The following is a 25910-nucleotide window of genomic DNA, read 5'->3' on the forward strand; positions in this document are numbered from 1 at the left end:
CCAAAAAAACAAAACAAAACAAAAAATATCATCTCAGAGAGGCCAGCCTTGATCTCTTTATTTCCTTATTTAAATGACTCCCTGGTCATTTCCTTCTCAGTTTTTTACCACAATCTGTAATTGCTTTACTTTTTTGTGATTTTACCTAAGAAAATGTTTAAGAATTTTTTTATAAGAATGTAAGCCCCATGAAGGCCTATTTTGGGGGCTCTGTCTTGTTCACCACTGTGTCCCCAGGGTTGAACCCCATAGCAGTCACTTTTTAACCGGTTTTTTAATCAGTTCAGTTAATGAATGAAGAGACTGAACGGAATCTATCCAGATATTACTGGCAAGAGTCTGCTGGGCAGAGTGGGCTGACGCAGATAGGCAGGCTCCCCAGAGATGCGAGCCTTAATCTGGCTTGGTGCTGCCCCGTACCACACACCTGTAGCTATGCAGCTCTAAGAAACAAATGCAGATTCAACTGTGGCAGTGCCTAGGTCCTGCCTGCCACTATCTGGAATTTGAATAGTTCCACCCCAGGGCTCTAGCTGAGGAATGATTGCTCCTGTGCAAATATAAACCCTCTACTCCTTAGATAAAGGGGCAGCAATCCTGTCCTTCAGCCCTGCAGACCCATGAGGAATGAAGCCCCCATCGGTGCCTCTCCTCATGCGTAAATACTACATCCCAACTCTCGGTTGCAGTGGAGTCCTGGAGCTCAGGCATCTGTGTAAGCTTGGCAGTTCAGTCTTTCCCTTTGTACCTGTGGCCAGGGCACCACTCCTCCCTGGCACAGACCTAGCCTCTGCAACTCTCCACTTGAGGGCCCTTTTGGCTTAACGATGTAACCCACTCCCCGCTGCCCACCTAGTGTGAGCCTCTGAGGACCAGTAGGAGGAAAAAGCCCCTGAAGTTTGCTACAGAAAATCCCCAGGTCCCAAGTCTTTCTCTATCTCTAGCCTCCTCCAAGCCCCATCCCATCCTGGGCCGCTGGAGCCAGCCCCCAGAGCCCTTGGCGGGATGCTGCTTGGAGCTGCACAGCTATGGGAACCAGCGGGAAGCGTCTGGAAGCTGCACTCCCCAGACAGCAACTCAGCTGCTCCCTGGGCACCCGGAAAGCCCACGACACCCATCTAATGAAACATGGCTCCCAAGGGGCCTGCAGTCTCCACAGAGGAGGAGGAGGGCACCGACTCTCAGACGAGTCTCAATTTCACAGCAAGAGAGACGCGAGCACCAATGCGCTGAACCAGAAAACGAGAGTCTGGCGGGAGCTGCAGACACACCATGAGCGCCAGGGGATCGGAGATTAGGGCCCTTCAAAATCAATTTTGAATTCAAACTTTTAAATGTGTTCTCTAGACACAAGGAGGGGACCCTCCAGGCAGGCTTGGTCTAGCCAGCTGCTGGGTCCTGCTTGCCTCTCAAAGCAGCCAGGGCCCATCTGCTAGCCACTGGGCTGCATGAGGGAGGGGAAGGTGAGGGAGCGCCTTCGGCTCTTGTGGACCCAGCACGACCTTGGGGTACTTGCCTGAGGTGCTGTCCTGGGGCTACCTGCTGAGGCCTTGGGGGCTGCTCCCCCCTGCTTTGCAGACCCGGATGAAAAGGGCCGAAGGCAAGGCCCACGTGAGCTAGATCCCCATGCACCCCCAACCCGGCTGAGGAGGTTCATGGGGCCCCAGTGGATGAAGCTGTTAAGAACATAAGCTTTGGAGTCAGACAGGCGGGGATTTGTATCCTAGAGCAGCCATGCGCTCTTAGGGAGAAGGTAGTGGTTCAGAAGTGAATTTCCCTTCAAGGAACCTGGTGGGAGAAAGCCTACTGTGAGGGTCTTGGAGTGCAGGCCCTGGGAAGTGAGAGTGGTCTGAAGGCCCCAGTGCAAAGGGAGAGGAAGCATCACAGGGTAGCCAGGCTGCTGGGAAGGCTGCTGTGGCCACAGGCTGCATGATCTGAGGCATGGTATCTGTAGCCAGGGAGCTGACAATCATGCTGCCTGTCACCTGTCAGACCAGGTATGGCATCCTGAGCACCATCCTGGCCCTGCACTGCGAGGTGGGTGGGGACACACGGGGCAGCGGGCCTCAGCGGGAAGCTGAGCAGAACAGACTGCTCCAGCCAAACCTAGGAGGAGGTCCCAGGGCCCTCGGGAGGACGGCCTTGGGACGCCTGCAGGCAGAGGATGCTCCTGGCAGCCCCTGCTCCTGCCGGGGTTCCTGCTCAGCCACGTTGGTTCCTCTAAGCGTACGATCAGCCTACCGCTGATGCCTTCCCATCTCCGGGTGGGGGAGCTGGTCCACAGCAAGCCTGTATGACCTCAATGACTCACAGCCCCTGCCCCTCAGTTCTCCAAACCCGAGGCTAAACCCCCAACTGTAAGCCACACTCCCGAGACAGAAACACCATCGACTGTGAACCCCTCTTCCTCTGAGAGGCACCAGGAAGGTAGCCAAGGCCTTGGGCCTGCAGAGACCTCAAGGGGCCCCTTCTGGAATGAGCAGCCCTGGGAAAGGGCTGGGGTCACCAGACCACTTATGGGCGAGGAGGCAGGGACTCCCCAACCCCTGCCACCCCCTGGCTTGGGAGTGGGCTGCCAGCTCCGTAAGGAAATTACAACATGGGCCTGGGTAATGCTCTTTTAGTTACAGCGTAAACGGCGGCAATAAAGCGTACCTGGGGAATGTTTAGAGAAAGCACTAATGATTTCTTCCCCAGTGGTTAATAAATTCACTTCCAGATCAATTTGTTCGCGATAGAGCCCGGAGAGCGGAACCTGCGTGGCGGGCACAGCCGACTGTGTCTTTTTCAGTATAAATGATTTATTACGATGATTAGCAGCACATAAACAATTTAAAATACAACGCTAATTAGTTTGGGGAAGAAAGGAGGGGAAAAGCCACCCTGCCTCTCTCCCCATTATGTTCTACTTCCCTAAGTATGTACTTTTTAATTAAATCCAAATGTCACAATAAATTTAAAGTGTTTTCTTACCATTTGGGTTAACTTAGGCAGTCATGCAAGCCCCCCTCTCAGGCAGCTGTGGGCTAGGCTGGGGGTGAGGACTGCTGGTGCCAGCAGGGCCTGTCTACAAGTTCTCCTGGAGACGGGAGGTTTTTGTGAGACCCCTGGAAACCCCTCCTGGTTTCTGGCAGCCCCAGGCTGGAGAACACTGGCACAGCCCACTTTCTCTCCCCTTCCCTCCCTATCACCGGCTCTGACCAGCCCAGAATCCAGCCGCTTCTCCTCAAAGGTCCCTCAGCACTCTGCACCCTCTTCCAGCCCTCCTCGGGTGTTCTATAGCCTAACACCTTCTCCCTGCCTGGCATCGTGCTTGGCATTTCCTATACAACATCTTACCGTGTTCCACTTCCAGTGCTATGAGTAATAATTACTGTTTCAATTTTGTGGGTGGGGAAATTGAGGCTCAGAGAGGTGGAGCAACTTATCCAAAGTCACACAGGTAAAAGGGGACTTTTGCAAAGTCCTGATTCCTAGAGCACCATTCTGCCTCAGAGCCCACACCTTGCCACGTCTGGGCCCTGACTTCCCAGCACCCAGGATGGAGAATAGAACGTGATGGTTGCTCAGACAGGGATCTCCCTTGCATAGTGCCCTGCTTTGCCCAGAGACACAGGTGAGACAGGAGTTCAGGCCAGGGACCTGAACTCTGGTGAGTCTGGGTTCAGGTTCTGCCATTAACCCACAATGTAAACTCAGTCAAGTTCTTTAGCCTCTCTGAGCTTCAGCTTCCCCATCAGCAAAACTCGAGTAATAATACCCAAATTGTGGGGCCAAAGAAGCAAAGCAGCTAAAACAAGCGGAGTGCTTTGCAATCCTTGACACGCTATGTAAGTAGTAATTACTAACAAAAGCCCTTGAGGCGAGCAGGGATCCATAAGAATCCCATTTCACCGATCAGAAAACTGAAGCCAGCAGGAGAAAGGACTTAACCCAAGGTTCCACTGACCCTTAGGAGCCTGGGGGACCAGGCTGCAGGCAACCTCCTTTCCCAAAGCTCAGACAGCCAAGGATGGTTTCTCTCCTAAACACTCTTGTACTGTTTATTTAAAGTGAAAAACAAATATCCCTAAACATAGAATTACCATATGACTCAGCAATTCCACTCCTAAATATATACCCAAGAAAAATGAAAACATATGTCCACACAAAAACTTGTATATGAATGTTCATAGCAGCATTATTCACGATAGCTAAAAAGAAGAAACAACTCAAATGCCCATAAACTGATGAATGGATAAATAAAATGTAGTATATACATATAATGGAATATTACTGGGCAATGAAAAGAAATGAAGTATTGAGACATGCTACAACATGGATGAACCTTGGAAACATTATGCTAGGGAAAAAGTCAGCCACAAAGACCACATCTTGTATGATTCCATTTATATGAAATATCCAGAACAGGTAAATCCATAGAGACAGAAAGTAAATTAGTGGTTGCCAGGGAGGAGGGGAATGGGGAGTGACTGCTAATGAATATGGAGTCTCTTTTTAGGGTGATGAAAATGTTCTGGAATTAGATAATGGTGATGGTCACACAATTCTAAGTATACTAAAAACCACTGAAATGCACATTTTTAAAAGGTTAATTTGGTGGCATACAAATTATTCTCAATAAAGTTGTTATAAAGAAAGGCAAAACAGGGCTTCCCTGGTGGCGCAGTGGTTGAGAGTCCGCCTGCCGATGCAGGGGACGTGGGTTCGTGCCCCGGTCCGGGAAGATCCCACATGCCGCGCAGCGGCTAGGCCCGCGAACCATGGCCACTGAGCCTGCGCGTCCGGAGCCTGTGCTCCGCAACGGGAGAGGCCACAACAGTGCGAGGCCCGCGTACCGCAAAAAACAAACAAACAAAAACCAGAAAGGCAAAACAAACAAACAACAAAACAAATATTCCTTTGAGAACAGGAGAAACCAGTTCATAAAAAATTAAGTCCTGGGGTCAGGAGAGGGTTCCTGGGAGGTCCAGCAGCCAGCCCTCAGAGAGGCCGGGCCCTGGTCACCCTACCTCACCCCAGCTACTTCATAGGGAAGGGCTCCAGAGCACCCCCTTGCTTCCCTCCCCAGTCCCTCCCATCCAGAAATCTGACTGTGCCCACTCCTCCAGCCCTGCTCCTAGGCAACTCAGACCCTACTGGATCCATCACTCTTCTCTGACCCATTTGCTTCCACGACTACACTCGTGGTTTGTCTTCCTAGATCTCTCTTTGTTGAAATTTCTGCATCCTCCGAGGCCTATGCCCCACCTGCAAACTGGGCACACTCTTGGGGAGGGCCCCTGTTTTAGACCCCAAGCTTGTCCTACATCGGGTACCACAAGTTACGGTACATGCAGTATGAATAGGATCAGAGTGAGGTCCTCCAGGCCCCCAGCCAAGGTTCAGTAAAGAGTGCTATCCTCTCCCAGGGCCTGAGAGCCCCGCCCAAGACAGGGTGTGCAAGCTCAGATCCAGGCCACGTAAGCCAGGAAGGAAGGCAACAAGGCTGCCTTTGGGTCAAATGAAAACTGCTGGAGGGAGAGAGTTCAGTGCCCAGGCTAGGGCAGCACCCTTTGTGGCTAATCTGAGAGGGTGACTCAAGATGAAGCATGGGGCCAGCAGAGTGAGTCAGGCCTACGCTGTGGCAGGGTGCACCCAGCTGCCCCTGAATCTGGGGTCTGGACGGACGCTACTGGGGTTTCTCTCCTCTTGAGGGAAAGAATCCAAAGCCTTCATCCTGGAAGGGAAGGCAGAGCACCTGGGAATGTGGGCCATGGGGAGAAGAGTGTGGCCAGTGTGGAATGGGCTGGGTGGCTCTCTAGGCTCTGGGCAGCCAGGCAGGTGCGCTGCTGCACACAGATGCCCCGAAGGACAGTTCACTGCAGAGGCAGGGCCTTAGACTCAGCTCCCCACGGAAGTGCTCTTAGACACAGGTTCTGCTCTTCTCGGGCCAGTCCTACTCACATATATAACCAGGGGGCGGACTGTATTAGACACAGATAAGGGTAGGGAGACTTAGCTCTTCCCCAGAATCAGGAGCTTTCGTGGAAGCCAGTCTGAGAAAGAAAACCGGCCCGGAGCTGGGAAGGCCACGAAACATTTTACAGACAGATCACATGAGATCGCAGGAGTTCGGAAGTGGGTAGCTGGGCAGGTCTGGACTTGCTGTTTCCCTGCTCTGGTGTGCTCCCGCCTGCCTCAGGCCTACAGGCTTTGGCTCACTCCTTTGGAGTCTGGAAAGCCAGGATCTTGGTCCAGTCACAGGGCAGCCACAGAAGAGGACCTGTAGGGGCCGCGGAAGCCTCAGGCCAAAGCTGGGCAGGGCCAGCAGGGGCCTCCGGGACAAGAGGGGGTAAGGACAGGCTTGCAGTCAGAGTTCGCCTTCCCTGGGGCTCAACTCCAGAAACTCAGGCCCTGCTGCTGGTAGCTGAGATGCTTTAGTCAAGATCTTGACCACCAGGAGACCTCAGAGGAGCCCCCCACATTCCCAAGGCCACAGCTCTAGTCATGCCCTCCACCATTTCTTTCCTGGACTTCAACTGCCTCCTCTCTGACCATCTGGACCCCCATCTGCATCCCCCCGCCGCTGCCCCAGGCCCAGACTGCAAGCTTGGAAGGAAGGAAACTGCAGGAAGGAGCAGGGGGCAGTCTGAGGCTGGAGGTCACACTACAGTGGTCACACTATAAAGCTCCAAAGGAAGAACACTTTGCTTCTACATCATGGCTGTTTTTTATTTTTATTTTCTGCCCCTAGTTTTATCCCCTCCAATTATTCTCCACAGAGTAGATGTAGTATAATAATATATTTGGTCTTTGTTCCAGGTTCCTGGCACAGAGCTCCTAAAAACCTCAGAATTTCCTGAGTGATAGGAGTATCTTTTGTTATTCATAAGGAGTCCCTTTTGAGCACCTCTGAGTTTATGCTAATGAGGTGACTTAGGGTGAGGGCCCTAGGTAGCCTCAGGATGGGGCTGGTCACCAGAAAGACCAAATAAATGATTAGAGGGTTAGAACTTTCTGCCTCACCCACTCACTTCCAGGAAAGACGGGGGAGTGGCCAGTGATGAAGTTCTATACAAAGTCTCGAACAAGATTTGATAAGGTCTGTGTTGGTGAACATGTCCACATGTACCCCAACTCCACAGGGACAGACGCTGCTGCTGTGCTCAGGACCCTTCCAGACCTCACCCTATGTACCTCTTCATCTACCTGTTCATCTGTATCTTTATCATTTCCTTAGAGTAAACTGGTAAAAGTAAGTCAATGTTTCCCTGAGCTTTGTGAGCCATTCTAGGAAACTATCTCACCTGAGGAGGAGGTGAACCCCGATGTACAGTGTGTTGGTCAGAAGTACAGGTGACAACCTGGACTTGCGATTGGCCTCTGAAGTGGAAGCAGTCTGGTGGGACTGAGCCCTTAACCTGTCATCTCTAGGTAGATAGTGTCAGAATTGAGTTAAATTTGTAGGACACACAGTTGGTGACCATTGAGAATTGGAGAATAGCTTGGTGGTGTCGAAAAACATTCCAGAGTAGCCCAAATGATCTTAATAAAATGGAAATGTGCCCTCTCTCTGGGATAAAGGAACTCTTATGATTTTCTCTGCTTTCCTCCCGCCCTCCTCCATCTGTTAACTCATTCATTCACAGGTCACTCAACACATATTCACTAAACATCTACTAGGGGCTAGCCCCTAACACCTATATGTTAATAAGAATTATATCAACATTGATGATTTTTCATCAAGAAAGTAGTTCTTAGGGAGCTTCATTAAGTCAGTTCAATGCCTTGATCAATTTTCTATTCACTAGAGTTAAACCATCTCTTCCTCTTTCTCCATTTTCATTTTATTGAAATTATTTTCATTGGGGTAAATTATTTTTTAATTTTTAAGTGACTATTTGGTTTATGACCAGCTTTGGGCTCAAATCAAATCTTACAAATTAGAACTTCCTACCAGAAAATATTTCTACCAGAAAATTATTTCTACCAGAAAATATTTCCTGAGCCAACTTTGGCAGATAGATTTTATCAGGAAGATTTGATTCCTCTGTCAATTTTTAGTCAATAACATATTTTGCCAGGTGCAGTCTTAGCTGTTGCCAGTTTTGCTTTGTGTTAATTATTTCAACCAACTTAAGTTTTTTCCTGGATCATTTTGTTCCTTTACATTTTCAGTAATACTAATGAGATGTTATTTTCGTTATATAAGGCATATTTTAGCACCGCTCTGATAAAGCATTCTGAGGATCAAAGAGTAGCGTGAACACATCCTCGGGGCAAAAAGGCAGGTCAAAACATCACTCTCTGCACTTGGGCTGAGTACCAGGTCAGGACCTGGTGCCCGAGGTAGCCCTGCCCACTGCCCTCTGCTCCTCCGGAGCCCTAGCCCCTGCCAAGATGCCTGGCAGTTGGGAAACAGCTTCTGGCTGGGGTGAGAGCAGCCACCTGCAAGAGACAGCCTCTGATTGACAGGCAAAGAGATGGGGCTCAGCCCTGATATCCCATCCCAGGTTGAATGCAGCCTCTGCTGGGCCCCAGACTTTTCTACTCAGAAAGTATCTCAGCTGAGATTTCAGCTGAGTATCTCAACGTCGTCAGCTGAGAGAGGAAATAGATGCTTCTTGGTGCCTCAGTCCCCACACCCCCCAACCATCGATAAAAGGAGATAATTGACCAGGGTCCTCTCAGGTCTGAGGCTGTGACTTGCTCACTGGCCTCCAGGCTTTGGACCTACTCCAAGGGTCCCCTCTGCCTCCTAGTTGAGGCTCTGCCTGGGAACAGCCAGGGATGGGACCGTCCACCTGGATTCAAATATGGCAAGACCAAGTATGGAGGGCCGGAGGCCACAAATGCTCTCACCTGGGATCTCTACTTCTCCTGACCCCAGGAGACCAAAGAAAGACACAGAAACGTCAACGGGGTGGTTCTTTCTCCTGGCCTCGGCCTCACGCCACCCGTTCCCCACCCGTGGTCACGTCTCCATGCACAGTACCACTAGGCATCAAGCAGCCAGCGACCCTTGAAACATCAGTGGGAAAACGTAAACCCAGAGAGGAAAAGAGGCCTGCCCAGGGACGTACTGGGACGTTCCCAAGGAACGTGAGCTGGTGGCAGAGCCAGGCTGAGGATGCATGAGTTCTGGTCCCAGCCCAAAGGAGAGCCTCCTTCAGCCCTGTTCCCATGTGAGGAACTGCTGAAGTGGCCTCTTCCCAGGCCACCTCAAAGACGCTGTCTCCACCTGGCCCGGCAATAGCCAGCGAGAGGTTGAGGCCCTCAGTCCAACAGCTGTGGGGAGGCTGGCTCAGGAAGGAAGCACCCTCACCTCCTCTGAGTCAGAAGAGAGGCCCTGGAGTAACGGATGGCCGCTTTGCAAGCTTGCGCTCTCTGGGCATAACCTACTCCTCTGCAAAATGGGGCTAGTGTTTGATCTCCAGCCTCCCAAAGGTGCCGTGAAGATGAAATAAAAGGCTCTGAGACATCTGTGGCCTTCCCTGGGGTGAGGTGATGCAGGAAACAGAGGTACCAGGCCTCCTGATACCTTGGACACCTTGGGGCCTAAGATGCTGTTCCACAGGCTGACCTCTCACAGTAGGCCAGTTCCTAAAATGGTCCTAATGATCCTCTGTTACACAGGGTCTTCATACCCTGTGTAACCCGCACCCCCCACCCCACTTCCTTGAGTATGAGCTGGACCTAGAGACTTGCTCCCAAGGAAGAAAATACAGCAAAACTGATGGAACGTCACATCTGTGATTACATGTGTTACATCTTATAAAAGACTGTGACTTCCTGCTTGCTAGCAGACACTCTCTCTTGATGGCTTTAGGAAGCAAGCTGCCCTAATGGGGAAGCCCACGAGGCATGGAACCGAGGGCAGCCTCTGATCAGCCGTCAGTGAGGAATGGAGGCCCTCAGTCCAGCAGCCCATGAGGAACGGAATCCCACCAACAACCACATGAGTGAGCTTGAAAGCTCACTCCCCCGAATGAACCTTCAGACGAGACCACAGCCCTGGCCAGCGCGTTGATCATCGTCTGTGAGAGACCCTGAGCAGAGGACCCAGCTAAGCTGTACCTGGACTCCTGACCCACAGATGCTGTGAGATTAAAAAATGGGTGTTGCTTTAAGCTGCTAAATTGTGAAATAATTTGTTACGCAGCAAGAGATAACTAATACACCGCCACACTGGCGTACACACACAGGACAGTAGGGACCTTTCTTCAGGCCGGAGAGACAGAGCCTGTGGACAGATCTCTGCCCCACAACCCCTGCTGCTGTGAGCTTCCTTCTGGAGCCCCATCCTTGCTGTGTAGTGTTGTAAGGAGAGGACAGAGGACAGCAGGCTCCCTGCTCTCCACTGGGCAGACCAGGAAAGTGGGTGGAGCTGACCCACTTCCTCGTGGAGCCATCACCCTGGGTCCTCTCCAAAGAACAGTCCTGCCAGAGCTCTGAACTCCAGGCACGTCTGGAGCAGAGTAAACGTTCCAAAGCACACCCACATCCGCTTTCTCCCTTGCTCCTCCTAAAACCCTAGGAAGGGTAGGGAGACCGCACCAACCATCTCTAAGACCAACAAGAGATGTGCCGGGTGAAGTCTCAACAGACCTAAAAGGTGTTCGTGATCGTACCCATTTTACCAGTAAGAATTACTATTCAGTTTACTATCTAGAATTATTCAGTGGCCGAGGCGGGATTTGAAGCCAGGCTGTCTGACTCAAAGCCTGAGCCAGTTCCACTTGTTTTACAAATGGGAAAACTGAGAAACAGAGAGTTTAAGAATTCATGATGGCACCCACAGGCAGCCCCCCCGCCCCCCGCCCCAAATCCTTCCCGGACAATCTGTCACCAAGGGATCAGGAATTGGAGTTTTTAAAGATTCAGGGGAGAGGAAAGACAGGATGGAGCGGGTGCTCGTGGGAGAGTCATCAGAGCCCAGACCAGAGCTGCTCGCACTTACCCGAGAAGAACTGGCCTCCCTCCCCTCCTCTATCAAGTCACTGTGCCAACCAGCAAAGTTGAATTATTAAAACTCCCTTCCGGGGTACCACACGGATTCTTCTCCACTGAGACTCAGAGCGGAGGGGTGGCCACTCCTACCACACAATATTAAAATGTCAGGAGTTTAAGGCTTGCGTTGGTTGAGTCATAAGTTATCAGCACCCAGTGAGGGCCGACAGAATGCCTCCCTTAAATTATTAAGCAGAAAGCGTCAGACTGTAATATTTTGCTAAACCAAAGTACAGACACAGACAAAGATGTCATTTCAATATTTGAAACCAGCAAGTTTAATTTAAAATAAGAGCAAGCCAATAAGCTCAGAACATAGCGGCGTATGAGAGGAAAATTATACTGAGAGAGGAAAAAAAGTGGAAGGACTTAAGAAATTTATAAAAGTAATCTCCAAGTGGAAATTAGAAATCAAGGCCTAGAAACAGAATAACACAAAAGAAATATTACTGTCCACTTTCTAAATCAATATAACACTGCTCCACGCTGGAATTACCATGGTAACTCGAGTAAAAAGAATCAAGCAATTCTTATTATTTCAAAATAAAATCACAGCCTGAAGCCTGGGTTTTATTACAGCCACTGATAGATCGCTGGCTTGTATTTATCTGAAATATTGCTTTTCAATCAGGTGGTTTATGAATGTACACGGGCCTCTCACCAGCCCACCTACTGCCCTGCTTTGAGGCGAGGGGCTAACCAATGAATTGATTCTCTCCTGGCTGCATCTGCATGTATGTCCAGGTTTCAATCAGCTCTGGGAACCACGGAGCTTCACGCCCCTTCTAACCAATGGGTGGCTTTGCAGGACAGAGGAAAAGCCAGAGAAGGTGGCGGGGACTGACCTCACTGTGGTCCCCCTCCAGGCTCGCCCATGGAGGAATGGGCCAGGGCTCTGATGTCAGCCTCCAACAAGTGCCCCAACAGCAAGCCTCCCTCACCCCCACCCCAAGTCATCCTCTTGCTGGCTCCACCCCTCTCCCATGAGCTCCCCCTACCCCGAGTGTCCTTCTCCCCCATCCCCAAGCCTGCCAGCCACAACGGGGGAGCTGGGAGCCGGCAGAGCACAGAGGAGAGCAGATGGCCTGGGTTCCCAGCCCAGCCCTGGACTTGCAAGTTGTGAGACCTGCACATGGCACCACATCTCTACCTCTTCCCCTATCCACTCCCTTTGCAATGTGACTTTTCGCCTCCTTCCTTCAAGGATAGAATCTGTTTCCCCATCCCTTGAACTTGGGCTGGGCTCGTGATTTATTTTGGCCAACAGAATGTAACGTGACAACATCCCAGAGCCAAGCCTAGGTCTCAAGAAGACTTGCGTCCATTCTCTCTCCTGGACCTGCCTCCAGCCTGAGAACAATCTGGAAGAACCTGCTGGATGATGAGGGACATAGTCTTGTTACCCCCAGAATCCAGTTTGATCAGCCATCTCCCAGGTATGAGTGAGTCTAGCCGAGACCCGAAAAACCGTTTAGCCAAGCCCAGCCTGCATCACTGACCCACAGGTTCGAAAGCTAAATAGATGCTTATTGTTTTGAGCCTCTGAGTTTTGGGGTGGTTGGTTATGTAGCAATAACTAACTGATATACATGCACAGTACAATGCTCACTTTTAACTAAGGGTTCACTGAAACAAGAACTGTTGTGTAAAGACTGAGAGGCCGAAGCCAAAGAGATCATCCTGTAGCTGTGTAGAGAGCACTGTTACTTCACATAGGCATGAGGCTTCCAGTCCCATCAAGTGTGTACATGGACATTAGGTGTCAATTAGGTGTTGCTCCCATTGTAGAGATGTGAAAACTGAGGCTCAGGAAGTTGTCTGAAGTCACACAGCAGTCAGCTGGGACTAGAAGCCAGGTCTCCTGACTCATGCTAGCAGGCTACACCTGAAGACAGTAGGCCATTCAAGAAAGCCCGCTTAGGAAGGGGCAGGAGGAAGAGCTAGGGGCCCAATCTGACCCGGTAGGCCTGCACTCTGGGGCATCTGCCTCGGCTTCCTGGACCAGCCTGCTTACTCTTCTCTACCATCTGCTTTTAATTTGCCCCCAGTTATGTCGGCCACTGTAAGCTCCTGCCTTAGCCAGAACACAAAATAAACATACTCCAACCAATGAGAGATGAGCTTGTTGCTAGGTTGGGTGGATGTGACTCTGAGCAGGACCTGGAATGGTCTGTAAGAGGCTTTGACTGCCTGTAGGCTCCTACGAGGCCAACCAAAGGGGAGAGGGTGTGGCAAGGGGACAACATGAGCAAGGGTATAGAGGCAAATGCCAGGTCTGCATGGGACACAAAACCAGAGTGGACATATTAGACCTGCCCAGCTTCGTGTGGCAGCAGGTCTCAGGCAGAATGTCAGGGTAGCAGAGGCTGGGTCCTCTGAAAGGAGGTAGATGGGATGGGAGAAGGGTGGTGGCAGAACAGAAAGAGCTGGGTCCAGAGTCCCAGATGAATGCAATCCATTGGTGTGCTGACAGATATCTCACAACTGATTCTCTGCGGAAAAAACCCTTGATTTGTAGTGTTTGCCAATTTCCGCGGTGTTCATACTTCCACCATGGCTGATGTCAAGCTACCCATGTGATATCACTGAACTCAGAGCTGGGAAGAGATGTGCAAAATCAGCTCTTGCAAGCCAGCGCAAGTTGACTCCCCTGGTGTAGTCCTATCTTGAGCACAGACCTACCAGGAAAACTCACTCTAGCAGCACCACGAAAAGTTCAGCCTGAGGGGGAGAAGGATGCCCTGTGTGCCTCAATGTCTTTCAACTCCAGGTAGGGCAGGCAGGCAACAAGGGCTACAGGCCACATGCACCTCTGGGGCTTCTCCAGTCCGTGAAGGCTCAGGCCATGTTAGCAACCATCAACACCTGCCAGGAGGACCTACATCTGAGGACAGAACCATGTGCCCTGGGCTGTTAGTAGGGCCATGAGTAGGATGCCCAGACACATGGCCTTGGTCCAACTGGCATTTCTCATCATCGGAGATTTCTACCATTCAGCCTTATCATGTTTGGGGTATAGGCAGAGGGCATGGAAGCCGGGCATGGAACACTGAAAGATGCAGAAGCTCTGGGCTCTAACTCCCTACATAACCCTGGGCAACTCTCTTGCCCACTTTGAGCCTCAACCATGCCCGTATAAACGGAAGGGCTTGCAAAGAGTGATTTTGGAGCCTTCTTCCCATGGTGCTACCCGCCTTGGAAATCTGGACAGTGGTGAGTAGTGAGTCTACCCTGCTTCCTGGACAGTGGTGACTGATGGCCATTAAGGATAAACTAGAAGAGGGAGAGTTAGGACCCAGTGCCTGGCAGTGAGCAAGGCACTGAACTGGGCACAGGACTACTTCAGATCATATTGTGGCTGTGTAGAGAGCACTGTCACTTCACACACGCATGAGGCTTCCTGGTTTATCAAGGGTGTACATGGACATCATCTCATTTAATCCTGATAACAATCATGCCCGTTAGATGTGGTTATTCTCACTGTAGAGATGAGAAGGTATAGAGGCAAAGCAATCTCAACATTGGGTGGGCACAGAACACAGAACTACAGTGGATGTACTGGACCTGCACAGTTTAGCACTATGGTAGCTAAACCAGTCCCAGTCCCATGGTACTTGCCACACTGGGGTACCCAGGTCCTTTTTTCTACTTTGTTCCCTAACTCCTTCCAAACTTCCTAATGTGTCTGATCGGGGTTCCTGGGAGGCCCTCTGGACCCTGGAGATGGACCCCAACTACAGCTTTGGCCTCCTGGCTACATGCGGGCAGCTCTGCCCTGTGTCGATGCAGCTCTGGAGGGGGCCTGTATCTGCTGAGAACCCCAGCCTGGCTTGGGTCACTCCCCCATCAGCCTCTCCATCTCTGTCTTCTGCTCAGAAGGCCCAGCCAGGACTACTTCCCAGGTCCAGCAGCCTCGCTTGCCCCAGCAGCGCAGCTGCACTGAGGCTAAACCTCGTGTCTCCTTCGGCCACAGAAGGTCGGCCGCCAATGCTTGCTGGCAATCATCCATCTGTTCCAAGGGGGAGAGACCAAAATAGACCTCCCCTTGGTCCTACTCTCAGATAGGGCCTGCTGAGTGGTTCCTTAAATGGAAGTGGGTGGGGCAGCCGCCCCATCTGACTCTGGGACCTGGAGTGGGGTAGGAAATCAATTCTCAGGAGGGATGAGAGGCAGGCCCCGGCTCTAGGAAAATGAACATTTCCATGTGCTAAAAGCATCATTGTGGGGAGAGAGAGAGAGAGAGAGAGAGAGAGAGAGAGAGAGAGAGAGAGCGAGCGAGCGAGAGCGAGGCAGTTCCTATGGCCACAGAGGCCAAGTGAGTGGCCAGGCCAGCACTGAGCCCCGGCATGCAAAGGGTGAAGCTTTTAGGCGAGCAGCGGCCAGTGATCTCAGCTTCCCCCAGTCCTAATGCTCCCAAAAGGCTCTCTCCCACTCCCTGTAATTGGGCATCAGTAGTTAATGCAGTATTGACTGCATTACACGCTCCCGTGCCTCCCCTTGCTAATGCCAATTGCATCACCTTGTACAGTCACTGGCTTGCTTAGCCAATAGCCGTTAAAAGCAATCCAAATCATGAATCATATGGGAAACTTTTAGCAAGACACTGCCATCCGAGGAGACAATTTACAGTTGAGTTAATCTGGGTACATTAGCGAGACACGGATTCTGGACGACAGACCAATTTATGTTGTTTCCCTGTCCCCCCCACCCTTAGTGCTCTGTGTGGGCAGATGAATGGAAGAGCAGGGAACAGACAGAAGCACCTGCTTTTTTACCCCAGGCTCTGGGAGCGGGTGGGGGAGACCCATCTTTACAGGCTCCCCGCCTGGCTGAGTTTGGGCAGGAAGGGGACACGGCTGTACGTGCTGCTCAGGTTTTGTGATGCCTTGTTTCCCTGTAGTGAGGAGGTGGCTGCAGCCCAGGCTGGTCTGGTAGGTGCAGATGGAGACCTTCCTCTTCGAGGCATACAGTGGGTGCCAGGCCTGGTCCCTACCCTGCCAGCCTCACAAGGCCTTTGCCAGCCCTCAGCAGGCAGCAGTGTCCACTGGGCTCTGCCGTCCTGCTGATGGGCTGGGATCTGTGGTGTGGAACAGCGTCAGGGCCCACTCCCTGCCTTCCCCCCAGGGCTGTGGAGGTCCCGGCCACAGGAGAGGCCGCCAGTACCCTCTGTGGTCCAGAGCATGACGGGATATTCTAGGAGGTCCTGCTGGTCAGTACCCAAGCACAGCTGAGAGCCTGCCCTCGTGGATCAACCGAGTCAGCTGTGGACGCTGCACTCATAGTAGTCGTTAACAACTGAAGGTGCACTGTCTGGTCCTCCTCAGCCCAGCTCCAATATCTTTAGGTGTTTTTAACTTATTAAAAATGCCCTAGGAATTATGTCTGATGTTTAGTTCCACAGCCTGCCTGCTGCTTCCTGTGGTCACCCCAGCCCTCCTGCTGGGCCTCTGCAGAGGCAGCTTACACCCGGACCTGTCCTTCTGCAGCACGCACCTGGGGACACCCCTTGCGGGTGCCCTTGGCATCCTCCCCTGCCCAGTCCCTCACAACCCAAGGCTCTCACAGTTCTTGGGGGCTGCTCAGACCCTCTGCTGCCTACCCCTGCTCAAGGTCCTTTTCTCCCACAGCGTGAGGGCTAATTTGACTCTCAGGACTCAGGGCTGTAACCCCCCTTGCTCCCCTGGGGCTGCAAACCTCCCCGGAAAGCCCACAGCCTGGTGCCAGCCGAAGAGCAGGTGCCAGGGGAAGAAGGGCTGTTTCTTCAGGAAAGTTGGAGCTGGGCTTCCGTTGCTGACAGGCAGGCCCGACGGCATGTAGAAAGGCAGGACCCTGAGTTCCAGTAAAGTGGAGCTGCCTAGGCCAAGAGCAAGCACCCAAATGAAAGCAATTAATCTTAAAACCTGAAGTTTAACAGTTTGCAAAACAGATCTCTCCTCTCTGTGGTGGCCCTTCACTGCTCGACCTAATGGATTACTTTATTAATAATGCACTGCGCTTAAAAGCAAAAAAAAAAAAAAAAAAAAAAAAATTTTTTTCTGACGATTCAATACTTCAGAAAGTCTCTTAAACCCGTTGCTACGGCAACTGCTCGACCTAATGGATTACTTTATTAATAATGCACTGCGCTTAAAAGCAAAAAAAAAAAAAAAAAAAAAAATTTTTTTCTGACGATTCAATACTTCAGAAAGTCTCTTAAACCCGTTGCTACGGCAAAGCGATTGATATTTTATTATCTTTCAGAAGTGCAACATGAAAGCCCTGCAGCCCAGCAGAGCAAGAGCTTTGGTCCTCAGCAGCTGGCGGACCTGACTTCAACCAGAGGAGCCCCGGCCTCTTCCAACAAGATGCTGTCAGGTGGAGAAAAGGCATTGGGGGTGGTTAATAGGAGCCTGAGTTCACGCTGCAGCCAGACAAAGGGTGCAGTCCTCAGCCCTGAGGAACACACCCCTTGGGGGCCCTGGGGACCGGTGCTGACTCCCAGCCCAGACGGCCACCTGCTGGGAGGGCATAAGTGCAAGGAAGGATTTAGGCAGCAGGGGTGGGGGGAGGGTGAGTATATCCAGAGCCTTTCTCCCTCCCCCAACTGAAGGTACCACCTTCAAGGTTTCCTGGAACCAGGAGATGCTAGACTCCAATGGGGAGTGGAGGGTGGATTTTATGAGCAGAAAGGTTGCTTTTGGAAGACAGCTCTAGGCTGAGCAGGACAAGAATCAAATGGCTCCTCAGGACCTAAGCCAGCCTTCTTCCTTGTGTTGTGATGTGTCCCAGAGCTCAGTGACATCAACAGTACAGAGCACCATATGGTTTAGACTGGACAGGGTGGGGGACTTGTGGGGCAGTGCGAGCTCTCCTCCACAGGTCTGGTGAAGACTAGGGAAAATACATATGCCCAGGGTGTAGGCAGGAGACGGGCTAAAATGACCTCCAGAGAGCCATTCCCATTCAGGGCTCATCTGGAAACCTTTAGTATCACAAAGCCCGGGGCACTCTGGGTGCCTGCACAGAGTGCAAGACCCGAGGTGGTCGTGGTGGCGTCGTCTTATTGGCAGGAGACCAGTCTCCCTGCCTGAGGCTGCCCACGTGTAGGGCCTGGGTCTTCTGGATTTCTGGCTTGGGCCTGGGGAGCCAAGCATGCCAAACAATCTCGGCTAAAGACATACCCTGATTTCCACATGCTCCCCACGGTGGGAGTTCCTCCAAACACCAACGAAGGACCTTCTGCCCTGACTCCTCATTTCACCAAGAGGGAAAGTGAAGAGATGGGCATGACTGGTCTGAGATTACACAGGGAGTTAGTGGAGAAAGGAGCTAAATCAAGGTCTCCTCCCTCCTTATCTGGCCTGACCCCAGACCCCTTCTTCTCTTTTTCAATCTGTACACAACTGCACCAGCCCAGCCCTCTGATGGCCCACATGGGGCTCCAGGGGAGGGGTCCATGAAGAGAGAAAAGCACACAGGAGACGAATGTCACACCCCAGCCAGACCCTGGACAATGGATTCTTTTGGCCAGAGCATTTAGTTCCCCCTCCCTCTCTTTCCACACTCACGCTGAGAAACGGCCTTGCGGGCCACAGGGCTCCCGCACATGCCACCCCCCGGCCAGATATTTTAAATGTCCCTCCCTGTTGGAGGTCTCAGAAGGTGGGAGGGGAGGCTAGGGGCATCAGCCCATGGTGGCAGCAAAGTGAACATCCTGTGTGACCTTAAGTCACTTAACTTCAGACTTTCACCAAGTGACCATGTCAGTAACACCACTGACCTGGAGGGCAAGAGGGCACAGACCTCTACTACTCACTAGTATAGGTCAGAAATATCACTCTAAGAGGATTCCCGCTGACTCACAGAAAACCCACCTTTCTCAGTTCCTTACCAGCAGAACCCAGGTGATGGCGTGAGTGCTAACAATTACATTCACATCTCCCTCCCGACAACACTAACAAACTTAACAAACCAGTTAACCCTCACCTACAGGGCAGGAGGGCCTGGGACAGCCAGGGAACGGCCACTCTTGACCCTGAGGGCTGCCCTTGGGTCACAGGGCACCCCTGGTTTTACCCTCAAGGGGACTGGGTTCTCCAACCTCTCCTGCACATGCCAGGACAATTACTGCAGGGCACTCCCAGTCAGGAGGGCTTTGGGGTGTGTGGGACCACCATGGGTCCCTCTGTTCTGACCTCTCGGGCGCAGCGAGGCTCTTGACCAGGGCAAGTCCATGCCGCTCCTGCACTCGTGCTACTGGCCAGGAGCGGGACACTTTCTTCCTCTGGGCCAAACTCCTGCCTCCGATTTCAAGAGACAGGGAGACAGTGGGAATCACAGGAGGCAGCCCTTTTTCTCACCGAGCTTTCGGGCAGCTGTCTCCCCGAGGGTCCGGCCGGCCTTTCCCCTCGCCTGCCGGGCACCCGGCGGCCACCGTCTTTCCGCGCGCCCGCTCGCCGCAAGCTCTGGAGTCCGATTTCCCGAAGCCACTGATTTGCTCGGCGCTCAGCGCCTCTCGGGTTACGCGGGCGGCGCGAGGCTGATGGCTGCGGTGAGAGGAGCAGCCGCAAAGACGAAAACGCTCTACGTGAACCACCGCTGCGCCGAGATCGGAGGGCAGCCGGAGCCTCCACGCGGCCCCGCAGAGCATCACACGGCCGGCGCACAGCTCGCCCTCCCGCGGTTCGGTTCGGCCTGTCCCGGCCCCGGGGCCGCGCAGCCCGGGGCTCCCTCATCTCCCCACGCCAGTCCCACTCGGTCCTCCCCCCGCCCCAGGTTCCAGCCCCAGCCCCCTGCGGACCGCCCGCCCGGCAAGCCCAGCACAGCCCGGCGTGTGCGCGCCGGTGTCCTGGCGTGTGTGTTCCCGCGCGCCGCGGCGGGGGGCGCGGGTGTGCGGGGAGTCGGGACCCCCGCCCGCCACCTACCGTCCTCCTTGTCCAGCACCATCATCTCGGGCGCTCCGTGTCCAGCCGCAGCTCGGCACGGCCGGGAGAAGGGCGCCGGCTCCGGGCGCGCTTCGGCGGGGCGGCCGGTCCTCGGGCAGCGAGCGGGCTCTAATTACCCGCTTGCCCGGCTCTTAACCTAGATTGCACTCAGCTAGAATTACATTCAGGAGTGAAGCACTTCGCAGATACAAAAGCAGTCTCACCTACTTTTGTGCCTCAGAATTGCAAGGAACTATGAACTGCAATTTAGAGAGAGAGAGGAAGAGGGGGAGGGAGAGAGAAGGGGGAAGAGATCAGAGCCGTTTCTTTGATTCTCACCTTCTAAATGGCTCAATTTGCCCAGTATAATCTGTCTTAATGTAATTGCATTTGATAGCTCATAACCCTGGCTCTGGCAACGACACAGCTTTCAGCCTCATAAAGTGTTTTCCCCTCGGATTTAATCTGAATCTCAATCTAAAATTATATTCAAAGAGATGGGGGATCTCGGCGGCCGTCTCCCGCTGCCTTTCTCCCTCAATGTATGAGGTTTGCACTCCTGCTACTGAATAAATGCACACATTTCCCGAGGCCCCCCTCCCTCCCGGGTTAATGGGGAGCGGAGACGCGCGTCTGCCTGGCTCCGCAGCGCCGCCTGGAGGCCTCTAGGCCCCAACTCGGCGTGTGGCTCTGCTCAGGACCCAGGATCCTCATCCCCAGTAAGTGCCTAGTGGACCACACCTGTCTGTCACTCCCAGCCCCTCAGCCTTGATTTTGCCCCCCTCCCACGGGGCAATCTTTCTCTGACCTCGTGCCCTCCCTTCCTACTTCCTCTGCCCGAGGTTTCTGGTTGCTTCCTGGATTGTTTGGCAAAATTAACCCTCTGCAGGGCACAAATTTTCCCACTGTGTGTCTTACAGCACCACCTTTACCCCAGCAGCCCCTCCCAAGAGCATTCTGATTCCATAGAGAATGGGATCCTGTCTCAACTTCTCTCTGAGCAAGCACAGCATGGCCTTAAAGGTTTTTTTTTCCATTCCACAGCTATTTATTGAGCATGTACTATGCACCAAGCACTATTCTAAGGCCCTGGGGATATAGCAGTGAAAACAAAGATTCCTGCTATTGCAGAGCTGACAATTCTTGCTCTGTAACTCAGGAGGCAGGAAGGGAGACAGTGTTCATCTCCTCTCCCTCTGAACCCTGCTTCTATCCCAGAGCCCTGGGTCTGGTGCCCAGGCTGCCTACTCCAGGAAGGCCACTCTTCAATATCAAGAGCATTATTTTCTTGACAGTACAGAGTTCCAGGATGGCATGAAAATCTTAATGGCTTTTCTCCAGACAGATGTGTCAGAGGCTTATCCCCGCAGTCACTTCTGAGAGGACTAGACCCAGGCAAGGAGAAGGAAGCTGAAGTCCCTGGAGGGGCAAAGGGCCACCAGTTGAGACTTCACCCCATCTCTGCCTATTACCAACAGTGGACCTTAGCAAGTCATTTTCTCTCCCCAGGCCTCAGTTTCCCTGTTTGTGAAGTGGGAGACCTGCTCTGCTATCTCCAAGGTTGCTGTGGGGATCAGAGGAGATAATGCATGTGAATGTGCTTTGTGAACTGTGGCACCCCAGACAATGGAAGGGGACGCAGTGGGTACAAAGGAGACTTGGAGGCCAGGTCATGCCCCTTAAGCCCTGGGAGGCCCCAGTGCAGGGTGCTTGACTGGGGAGGGGGATGGGGGAGTGGTGCTGCAGGCTATGGTCCTCTATCGTAGGCAGGAAAGTCAAGCTTTGAGAAAACAGAAGAGAGGCTGCTTCTAATGAGCTGCTTCATCCGCAGCTCAGAGAGTTTCGCTTTCCCCTTCATCTTGAATACTTAATCCTAATAGTCCTTGAGTATATTTGATGTTAAATATATCATTTTGCTCAGACTCACCATCCCTTAGGACTGCAAGCTTGATCTCTCCCGTCACTGCAGCTGAACTGTACCCTGAGGGTCTGAGGGAGGCTTTGGCACTGCTGCCGCCGGCACATTTAGTGCCAGCCCCTCACCCCAGCCTGAGTGAGGGGGCCAGACAGTGTAGCAAGCACAGGGCCTGACAGGTTGGCAAGGGGTAGCTTCTTGCTGTAGACACCTCTGTGCTACCTGGAGGTATTCACTCCACAAGGGCTGCAGCTCTACTCCTGACCTCCAGGGCTGCTTCTCCTGACTTTCAGGGTCTGGCCCTGACCCACAAACCTGGACTCCATTAGCTGGGGCCACTTGCTCACTCTTTCCTCCATGTGTTGTGCTCAGGACTCCGTCCCAACACCAGCTCTCCCCAACCCCCAGGGTGCCCAGTTAGCAGCCACACAGCCAGCCTCCCTCTAGGGAGTCAGGGGCCTTGCATGCCACCCCAGGGACTGGTGCAGCCTTGGGGTACTGAGCAGGGGATCGGTGCTGTGTGTGAAGGCCTGGCTACTTGTGCCCACGGGCAGCTCTCTCTGCAGCCCCAGTGGTGAGCACTGAGTTCCCACACTCACCTGGAGAAGTGCCTCTGCAGAGGCCTTCTGCTTCACAGAGCTACCCAGCAAGCCTTGGACAGTTTGGGTGACTTGAGCTCCCAGGCAGGAAGAGGCCTGCTGGGTTTACAAACCCAGACACGAGCCTGGCTCATCCAGCGGCCTCCCTCTCAGCTTATGTGTAATTGCTGTGCAGGCAGGTAACTCCTATGCCTCCAGGTCCAGGGGCACGCCCACAACACCAGGGTGCAGTCCTCGGATCCCCTGGGGCTGGGGGAGGTTGTCTGCACCTGACACATTCCACAGGTGATGAGCATATACTCTCACTTCCATACTGCCAAGAGTACTCCAAAATGCCCTTGAAATGCCTCTGGGGACGGCAGGGGGAGGCCAGTTGATCAGTCCCCTAGGTTACGGTGAGGGAAGAGGGGGTGCTCCTGGCTGCTTTACAAAGTTTTGGGCAGGTCCTAGCAGTTTGTCGTTGTACCTGGCAGTAAAGTCCTGAGGAAGGATTCCTGCATCGGGGTTGGGGGTTGTGGGGGGAGGTTGGAGACTTGGTGCCCGAGGGCCCAGGCAGACCGGATATTCCAGAACTCTTCAGTAGAGCCTGTCAGATGTGCCTCAGCCTGAGGGCCCTGCTCCCAACACAGTGCAGCTGTCTCCAAGATGGGGTTACAAGCTGGCCTCACAGGTGACACTCAGAGGGGTATTTGGAGTGACAAAGCCCACTTCCCTGTGGCCGCCACAGTTGACGGGACAGGGTGAATCTACAGACTTTGCAGAACAATCAGGATGCCTGCTGGCCAAGTTCAGATGCCCTGCCCTGCCCCCTACTCACACAAAAGCAGCCCATGCACAGAGATTTGCAACCAGCTAGAGTGGAGAAGTACACGGTTGGCAAACTTTTCCTCTTTTGGTTTCTGGAAGCCCTGGACAGGCCTTCTAGGAAGCTGCAGTTATAGCTTATTAGGCTTTGTGGGTGCCTAGGCAGAATCTGCACTCCAGAAAACAAGTCTCCCCACTCACTTGATGAAGTCCAATCCACCCCTGCACAACAGCCCAGAGAAGGTTGTCGATATAGGCTGTCCACAAAATGTCCTAGTTTGCCCTGGGACTGAGGGGTTTCCAGGACCCAGGACTGTCAGTGATAAAACAGGGACGGTCCTGGGTAAACCAGGACAGTTAATTACCGTAGTGGGATGCGGTAGGGTGGGACAAGGGACTATTGGGGCCGGAGAGAAAGGCCAGGCAGCCAGACCCTTCCCTGCAGACCAGCAGCTGCCTCCCAACCCCAAATTTCCCAGCCTCCTGCCTCAGGGCTCCATCTCCTGGACACCAAAGAACTCCCTAGCAACTGGCAATGCTCCTTGGGCCAGCAGCACTGCGAGTCCTCCTGAGAGACTGGCAGTTAGAATGGGAAGGGTGTGAGTTGGATCCAGGGGTGGTCCAGATTTGGGGAGAGCCAAGCTTCCTTATGCAACTGGGGCGGGGGTGTTTTAAGAAAGGAACAGTAGATCACTAATACAAATTACAACAGAAGGACTCTGAAGCTTAAAATTCATTAGCTTCAAGGTGAATCCGGCCCTGATATCTTGGATATATGGCCCATCCACGGGCCCTAGCCAGCGGAGCACTTCCCAACACGCTGGACTGGGGGAGCTGATGGCGAGCGTCCTCCCCAGCCCTGCCAGGGGTGAAGCAATGTCACCCATCCCGCAGCTATGAAGTTCCAGACCTGAGGGACCCCAGAGAAGTGCCGGGTTCTCTGGGCATCCCCCTGGGGGAGCCGTTCCGCAGTCGGTGCAGAAGGGGGAGGGCATGCAGATACCCAAGTGGGAGGCGGGGAGACTGGGGCCAGCGGGCACTGCGGGGAAGCCCGCGGCGCGGATCGGAGAGGCGCTCCTGTGTCTGCGAGGCGACAAGAGCCAGTGAGAAAGTTCCCGGTCCGAGCGTGCAGGGCTGGCGGGCTCGGGGTAGCCCGTGTGACTTCCTAATCCCGCTGAGAAGCCTCGGGGGCTGAGCCCGGCACCCCGACACACACCCGCGCGCACCTCCACCGCCCGGCTTCCGGGAAGCAGTCCAGCGGCCCGAGGCAGCCGGGAGCCGTTGGCGCTGCCGCCGTGCGGGGTGGCCTCGGCCGGGCCCGCGCCGCCGCCCCCACCCTGCGGCCCGCGGGCCCCCGGGCACCTACCGTCCTCCTGGTCCAACACCATGGTTCCCACCCCCGGGCCGAGGACGCGGAGGGGCGGGCGGCTCGGACTCCGCCGCCGCCCGCCTGCGCTGCTCCCGTCGGCCCAGCGCGGGCTCCGCGCCCGGCTAGCGCTGTCGCGGACGGGGGCGGACGGACGGGGGCTGACGGACGGGCGCCGGGAGCTGAGCCCAGCGGACAGGGAGCTCGCGCTGGCGGGCGCAACCCGAGGGCGGGGCGGGGCGGGGCTGGGGCGCGTCAGCCGGGCCGGGATCGCAGAGCGGATCCGGCAGCCGCTGCCCGAGCCGGGCCGCCGCCGCCGCCGCCGCCGCCGCCGCGCGCCCTTCTCTGCGCGCTGGCAGCGCTCGCGCAGCCGAGTGAAGCCTGCGTTTCCCAGGGCCCCTCAGATTCCCCTGTTAATTAAATCAATTCATTATGCTCAGATCTGATTAGCGGCCCTTCCCCCCTTTGAATCAATTATTCAATACACAAACATAATTGCTTGGGCCAGAGGTGCCCGCCATTAGCTTATTTAACTCCAAGGACACTAATTACCCGCAGGGCACGGGAACTTTTCTCATTAATTCTGACAAAACACAAAAGCACAGCCAGAGTGTGTGCGTGTGAGGGACTCTGTGTGTGTGTGTGTGTGATCACATGCCAGAGTGTGGGCTGTGTGGGGTGGTGAGCCACTGTGTGAGCTTCAGCTGGGACTTGGGGGTGGCGGAATGTGTGTGATTTCGGGTGGGAGTGTGTGGGGTGTCGTTTTGAGTCTGTGACCCTGTCCTTGTGAGTGTGGGACTCCACGTGTGCGACTGTGAGTGTATCGGGCTGGGTGTGGCTCTGAGTCTGGGGACTGAGGGCGAGGGTCCGAGCCCCAGCGCAGGAATGTATGAGATTGTGCGAGTGCTTCTGTGTGTGGCTGTGAATGTGACTCCCTGGCTACTGTGGTAGCACCCATCCCCTTTCCTTTTCGCCTAATTGCCTGGCCATTGCCCACTGCACGCTCAAACCCACAAGGGCAAGTGCAGACCACACAAGAGAAACCGGAAGAATCAGGAGGCGGTGCCCAGGCTGGGGCAGTGTCCCCCTCCCCCCATCACCGGTTTGTGCACCGACTGGACTATGCTCCCCCTCCCCCCAGTTATAAACCTCAGGTTCCCATCATCCCCTTCCCTCGCCCTCTCACTGCACATCCCTATCCCTATACTTCCCCCATTCTCCAGCGTTTATTCCAAAGCCCTCCTGAGTCCCAGCTCGCCCCCTCCCCTTTCCACAAGTGCTTGATATCTAGGCAGCCCCCCCCCCCCCCCCCACCCCCCCACCCCACTCTC

General features: G+C 53.8%; 1 protein-coding gene across 2 annotated transcripts in view; it reads right to left on the reverse strand.

Annotated features, from left to right (window-relative positions):
• Positions 1–24729, reverse strand: part of LMO1 (LIM domain only 1) — a 48535-nt gene extending 23806 nt beyond the window's left edge. The window contains exons 1-2 of one of the 2 annotated variants that reach the window (XM_007115861.4): positions 24580–24707; positions 19896–20155 (exon numbers count right to left, since the gene is read on the reverse strand). In XM_007115861.4, coding sequence (XP_007115923.1) covers positions 19896–19920 — 25 coding nt within the window. In that variant the 5' untranslated portion in view covers positions 19921–20155; positions 24580–24707. Of the gene's footprint in view, positions 1–19895; positions 20156–24579 lie in introns of both variants that reach the window. The other variant, XM_028501310.2, reaches the window with a different exon arrangement.
• Positions 24730–25910: the final 1181 nt, after the last annotated feature.

Source organism: Physeter macrocephalus, chromosome 16 (genome assembly GCF_002837175.3).
Source record: "Physeter macrocephalus isolate SW-GA chromosome 16, ASM283717v5, whole genome shotgun sequence".
NCBI classification, from domain to species: Eukaryota; Metazoa; Chordata; class Mammalia; order Artiodactyla; family Physeteridae; genus Physeter; species Physeter macrocephalus.